Consider the following 6,696-nt stretch of genomic DNA (forward strand, 5'->3'; position numbering starts at 1 on the left):
TCTTACAGAGCTACGTTGCTCGGCTTTGTATTTTCAAACAACCCTTTTATTACTAAGGTTTCTGGGCCAGTGGGTTTGAAAATGGTTGGTACTGAGGTGCAGGGTATACAACGGTGAACCCAAGCCTCTGAAGACCTTACAGGGGTAGGACCCGTCACTGCGTGTACCTCACTGCGCCATTTCTTGGCTCCTACGCACTTCTCCGAAGAGGGAACGTCGAATCCTGCTAGGACCTCCAACCAATGGCTACACTTTTGCTCCCAGCCCTAGCAACTCCGGGCCAATGCGCGGAAGGCTATCTTTTGATGCGGTACTGTCCTGCTCCAGCCAATCGGAAGCGTTCTTCAAATGCCCCTCTCTGAGATCGCAGGCTCCAGGGAAGCAGGCTTCACTTCCGGAAGGCTGTGAGGGGCGGCTGCGCGTGTTGCCATAGCGACCGTTTTACGTTAACTGGTTTGTAGGTTTCGTCCAGGTAGCAGGGGGACTGCGGGGACCACTCTTTCTTCTCCCATTCTGTCTCGGCTCCCTGCGGCCCAAGAGCCTTACGCAGGCTCCGGGGGTCTGGCCTACGGTTCCGCGGCGCCCCGCAGAGCGGGATGGCTGCGGAAGAAGAGGATGAGGTGGAATGGGTAGTGGAGAGCATCGCTGGGTTCCTGCGAGGCCCGGACTGGTCCATCCCCATCTTGGACTTTGTGGAGCAGAAATGTGAAGGTAAGAATCAGATCTCGAACCGACAATTCTTTCTCGCCTCTCTCTCACCAGCGATCGGCAGGAAGGTGGTCACCACGAACCATCTCTCATCTCTCAGGTCTTTACTCCTGTCGGCCAGGTTCAGAGCTGGTTTGTAGGAGGTATTGCTGTCACTGCGCCAGCCGTCTTCCTTCACGGAACTGAAGACGGGGACTCCCCTTTTCCTGGGCCCAAGCACACATCCGAAAATCATTAGACTTCAATCCTATGTTGGGTCTCTCACCTTACCCTGCACGTTTCTTCCTTGGGCAGGTGCACTGTTTGGGCGGGCTTCAACAATTTCCCCAGGGACTGGGGAGGAGAGAGGTCAGTTCGCCTGTGTTCCTTCTGATCTAAACAGTTAACCGCAAAGGGAGGGCATACTGTTGCTCCACCAGGCCCAGAGCTGGCGACCCAGTGGCCTGTTTGCCTTTCCTGAGCACTCGGACTCTCGGATATACCAAAAATGGGGGGTATCTTCTAACAAGTGAGGTGTATAAAGGTGGCATAATATTCCCTGTGAGGGCAAAGGACCCCCAGGCCGTGATCATTCACGCTTAGAGTTCTGCATTCGGTTCTCGGAGACAAACTGGAGTCCATGTACGGAAAAGGAGCTAGAAACCATGTCATATGAATGAATGCCCAACTGATATCATGGTTGTTTAGCAGGCAGGACTTGCAGGGCAGTAATATCCATTAATCATTTGAACGTCTGCCTTATGTTGGAGGCTTTAGACTTGTTTTGTAAGGGTCAGTGGGTACAAGCCACAGACAAATTTCTATGAAGGAAGTGCTCCATAGGGGAATGGATCCCAGTTAAGTTAGCCTACCTGAAAAGGTAATGAGTTCCCCAGACGGTAGCTGTGTTTAAATGGATTTGACAGCAACTTAATGGAGATGTTATAGAGGGGAATTCAACCATTAAATGGTGAGTTATCCTGGATGACCTTTGAAAAGTCCTTTCAACCCTAAGAGTCCATGAATCTGGTAAAGATAAACTTTAGTTTGACCGTTGAATCTTTTCATTACCATAATCAAAATTATGCTGTAATCAAAATTCAGAGAGTATTTAATTGTTTAGAGAGTATTGTTTTTATGCATAATTTCTAAAGTTCAAAATAATTTTTATTTATGATCTTTTTAAAAATTTAAAATTCTGAGACAGATGAAGCATGTGGAATTCTGACCTCCTTTGGGAGAAAAAAAGAATTATGTCACTTTTTGATTCTATTTACGCCTCCGAGACTAAATGCTAAAATGAAAAAAAGTTAAAGCATTGCTCTTTTTATCCCCAAATGTCAAAAGCGGTTGCATCTCAGTAGTAATACATCTGATTGTGTAATTGTACAGGGAAGCCTTATACATATGTAATGTAGTAATTTGGTTTTAGAATTAACTGGAAACAGTTAATTAAGTTGCTGCTATATTGTGTGTATGCCCAGTGTTATATAGAGCAGATGCCAGTAGAAGTGGAAGTAACATCCTAGTGTCACTTGAAATAAATGTTAACACTTGAGTAACTTTAGGTTGTCAGTGTGCTATTCTTTAAAGATGAGTTTTGTACAACCTGTGATATCAGCATTTATTTCAATAAACACTTATTGAGTGTCTATGGGCCAGAAGCTGGGGATAGAGAGATGAATGAAACAAAATCCTTGTGGTTGAGAAGTTTATGATTTAGTGGGGGAAGACAGGCAGGTAAATGGAATTTAAATCTAAAATGTCAGGTGTTATAATAAAGGAAGGCATGTGGCACTATTGTAAGAGTTCAAAGGAAGGGATCTAACCAGCCCAGGAGTTGGGAGTGGGTGGCAGGTCTTGGAGAATGTGCCATTTGCGATGTCTTGAAGAATAGTTGGGGGAAGAGGATTAGGTAAAGGCAAAAAATTCTAGGAACACTTGAGCAAATGTACAGGAGTTTGAAGCACTGCACATGTTATGTTTGATGGCATTCCAAGTAGTGGTGTATGTTAAGAGTGCAAAGTTTGGGTTTTGGAGTGAAAGGAGATGAGACTTGGAGGTTTTGTCTGGCCTTCTAAGGATTTTGCATTTATTATTTAAGCAAAGAACAGTCATTGAAGAGCTTTAAATAGAAAGTTAAAGAAGTTAGTTTTGCATTTTAGATCATTTAGGGGGAATTTAAAAAAGTTTATTGGTAACAATTCATGAATTTGGCGTGTTTCCCTAATTAGATTGTAGCTTCTTGATGGAATATATATCTTTCTAATCCACATTGTTTCACACATATGATCATTGAGTAAACATTTGTTTTGGTTTTATTTATTTTAATTTCATTACTGACTTATATGGAGCAAAAATGGCCTAGTCACTCTCAGTAAAATTTGCATCAGCAAATTTTGAATATGATAACATAATCTGGAGCCTGTTGTAAAAGGAATTAATGTTTAAAAACTATTAATAATATTCCATTAAAAGTTTATAAAGAAATTGTTGCCTTTTATTATTGAAAGTAGCAAATTAGTGTTTGTCTTACATATGAAATAGATCTTAAGTAGGAAAAAACACCGTTATATGTTATACAAATAACATATATTATTACAAATATATGTATATATCATATATATATACACATAGTTTTTTTTTTAATTCAAGAATTCAAAGCTGAAGAGCTAGGTTATAAGAACAAGAATTCTATTGTAAGATGTAAGGCGTGCACTTTTATATTTGCATTAATGAAAGGATTCGTTTTTGTACACTATATAATAATATTTTTCTTTTAAATTTAGTTTTTGATGATGAAGAAGAAAGCAAATTGACCTATACAGAGATTCATCAGGAATACAAAGAACTAGTGAGTATTTTATTTCCACTGATTTTTAAAGGTAATTAAAATAATATTAATTTTAGCTTTTCTAAATTAAAAACATGGACTTTTTCCATTTTAAAATTCTTTAATTAAAAAAATCCATTCTAGGTACACCTGGCTGGCTCTGCTGTAGAACATGTGACTCTTAATCTTGGGGTTGTGAGTTCAAGCTCCATATTGGGAGTAGAGCCTCCTTAAAAAAAGAAAAAAGAATAAAAAAAATCCAGTCTACCCTAATAGTACTACCAGTTCCATCAGGCCCTAACGCTTCTCTGAGCGTTTCATCCTTTTGACTTCTTATCTCTTCCACTCTAGAGTCTAAGAAGTGAATTTCGGACAACTGTTTTAAGGGATCTTGCAACTAATCTTTAAATTTTATTTTTAATCTCCTGTTGATGCATCTAGAGAAGTGTTAATTATTAATTTGCCATGGTTGTCTTGTGATTTTTAAAAATGCCTGAGTAATAGAAGAGTTGTACTGCATTGACTGTCATAGCCCTGACTTCAATTATTTCAGGGAGAGGAAATAAAATTTCATTTGATTCTCTGCAAAAATTTTAACTTTTCGTTGTTTGTGGGTTTTTTTGGTGAAAGACATTGTCATTGCCATATAATATAATTTATATAGATTAATAATTGCAAGCAAACATTTGATTATCCTTTTCTAAACTCAACACTTAACATGAAAATTGTCATTTGGAATTTTTCTCTGTAAATTATAAAAGTTATACTTTCTGTTCTTAGGTTGAAAAGCTGCTGGAAAGTTACCTCAAAGAAATTGGAATTAATGAAGATCAATTTCAAGAAGCATGCACTTCTCCTCTTGCAAAGACCCGTACATCACAGGTTCTGCTTTTCTATCATTCTGCTATCATATAGTTTTCATAAAAATGCCCAGGGTTTCACTTAAATTTGCTATATTTGATTGTCAAAGTATACTATTTTAGACATTGTATGAGTGAAAAGCTAATTCATCACATGTGGGTTCTTTTCTATAATTACCTCAAGAAATGATAATTTGTGGGGCACCCGGGTGGGTCAGTTGGTTAAGCGTTCCACTTTTGATTTCAGCTATGGTCATGATCTGAGTCATGGGATCAAGCCCTGTGTGGGGCTCCCTGTTGGGCCTGGAGCCCGCTTGGGATTCTCTTTCCTGCTCCCTCTGCCCTTTACCCCCCGCAAATAAATGGTAATTTGAGGCATTAATGAACTAATGCAATTAAAAAGGAACTTTCTGAATGCAGAACTATAATGCATCACAGTTTTTATTTATATAAACTGTTCTATTGTTTTATTTATATACTACTGTTTTATTTATATAGATCTCTGACGGTTTTTCAGTTGCCCCTTTTTTAATCTTAGCCGTTCTATAGTACATAGTTCCTGAGGCTTCCTTCTCTTGGAACTATTTTTATTTTTTTAATTTTTACAATTTTTTTAAAGATCTATTTATTTATTTATTTTGAGAGAGAGAGAGAGAGAGAATGCAGGGGGCAGAGGGAGGAGGAGAGAGAATCCCAAGCAGACTCCGTGCTGAGCAGGGAGCCAGACACGGGGCTCCGTCTCACAACCCTGAGATCAGGACCTGAGCCGAAACCAAGAGTCTGACACTTAACTGAGCCACCCAGGTGTCCCTGGAACTACTTTATTGTCACATTAGTTCTGCAGTGCTGGTTTGAATTAGATATTATGTGTATTTATAACTAATATTTACTGAGGGCTCATGTTAGCTGCTGTTTTAGGCACTTGACATGTATTATCTCATTTAATCTTCCTGCTGCCCCATAGGAATTTGGCACTATTTTATTTCCACTTAGAAATGAAAAACCCAATGCACAGATATATTAAATGACTAGTGCAAAGTCCTCTGCTCATTAAGTAGTAGTGCAGGATACCAGCTCAGGCACTCCAACTGCAAGCCCTTGCTCAGAAGTTCAGGGTAGGGATATGTTACTACTACCTAAATAGCCTTCTTCTCAAGTTGCTTTAGCTTTCCATTTTCTACTAAATAAACTGTAATTCCTTAGCCAAATGATAGTGAGGATTGTCTGTGATGTGACCCTAAATTATATTTTCAATCTCCTCCTGCTGTAATTTCTTGATACATTATGTACTATTGTCATTCCAGGCCACTTGTTCTTGGAAGCATCCATGCGTCTGGCTTTGCTCATGCTATTCCCTAACCCTGGAATGTTTGGCCCTTACCTCCCCACCCCAGTATCTTTTCCTTACCAGATAGATCCCTCTTATCATGAGGGCCTTGCTAAAATGTTACTTCCTGTGACAGCTTTCCTGGTCTCTGGTATGCTAGGGTAGACTAGCACTCATTCTACCTCACTGGACATTTTTATTTTTAAGATTTTATTTATTCATTTGAGTCACAGAGATACAGAGAGAGAGAGAGAGAGAGCATGAGCAGGGGGAGAGGGAGAAGCAGGCTCCCCACTGAGCCAGGAGCCTGATGCAGGGCTGAATCCCAGGACCCTGGGATCATGACCTGAGCCGAAGGCAGATGCTTAACCATCTGAATCACCCAGGCGCCCCCTCACTGGACATTTTTATATTTTTTTGTACTCTGCCCCAAATTCTAGTTTCTTACAAGTCTGTTAACCTTACTAGATTATAAATCCTTTGAAATGTTTTTAGTATCTTTGCATTCCCAGTGTCTAGCACATAGATGAGAACCTAGTTACTAGTAGGTAGTTCTTAATAAATGTTAACTTAAATTATCTTCTTACCATGGCCTAGAAGAGGGTGCTTTGACTACTGTTTAATCCAGTGCTTCCTGCTATAGTTCTCTGTTGTACAAGATTTTCTTATTTAGCGATCATCCCTAATTCTAGAGATAGAACATCCTTTTTTTTTATTATGTTATGTTAATCACCATACATTACATCATTAGTTTTTTTTTTAAAGATTTTATTTATTTATTTGACAGAAAGAGACACAGCGAGAGAGGGAATACAAGCAGGGGGAATAGGAGAGGGAGAAGCAGGCTTCCCGCGGAGCAGGGAGCCCGATGCGGGGCTCGAAGCCAGGACCCTGGGATCATGACCTGAGCCGAAGGCAGACGCTTAACGACTGAGCCACCCAGGCGCCCCACATCATTAGTTTTTGATGTAGTGTTCCATGATTCATTG

General features: G+C 39.8%; 1 protein-coding gene across 1 annotated transcript in view; it reads left to right on the forward strand.

Annotated features, from left to right (window-relative positions):
- Positions 1-348: 348 nt before the first annotated feature.
- CFAP36 (cilia and flagella associated protein 36) overlaps positions 349-6,696 on the forward strand; it is a 29,352-nt gene continuing 23,004 nt past the window's right edge. The window contains exons 1-3 of the mRNA XM_081833563.1: positions 349-711; positions 3,477-3,541; positions 4,301-4,402. Coding sequence (XP_081689689.1) covers positions 597-711; positions 3,477-3,541; positions 4,301-4,402 — 282 coding nt within the window. The 5' untranslated portion in view covers positions 349-596. The remainder of the gene's footprint in view (positions 712-3,476; positions 3,542-4,300; positions 4,403-6,696) is intronic.

The sequence above is a fragment of the Leptonychotes weddellii genome, chromosome 10, assembly GCF_054177405.1.
Source record: "Leptonychotes weddellii isolate Sample4059 chromosome 10, ASM5417740v2, whole genome shotgun sequence".
NCBI classification, from domain to species: Eukaryota; Metazoa; Chordata; class Mammalia; order Carnivora; family Phocidae; genus Leptonychotes; species Leptonychotes weddellii.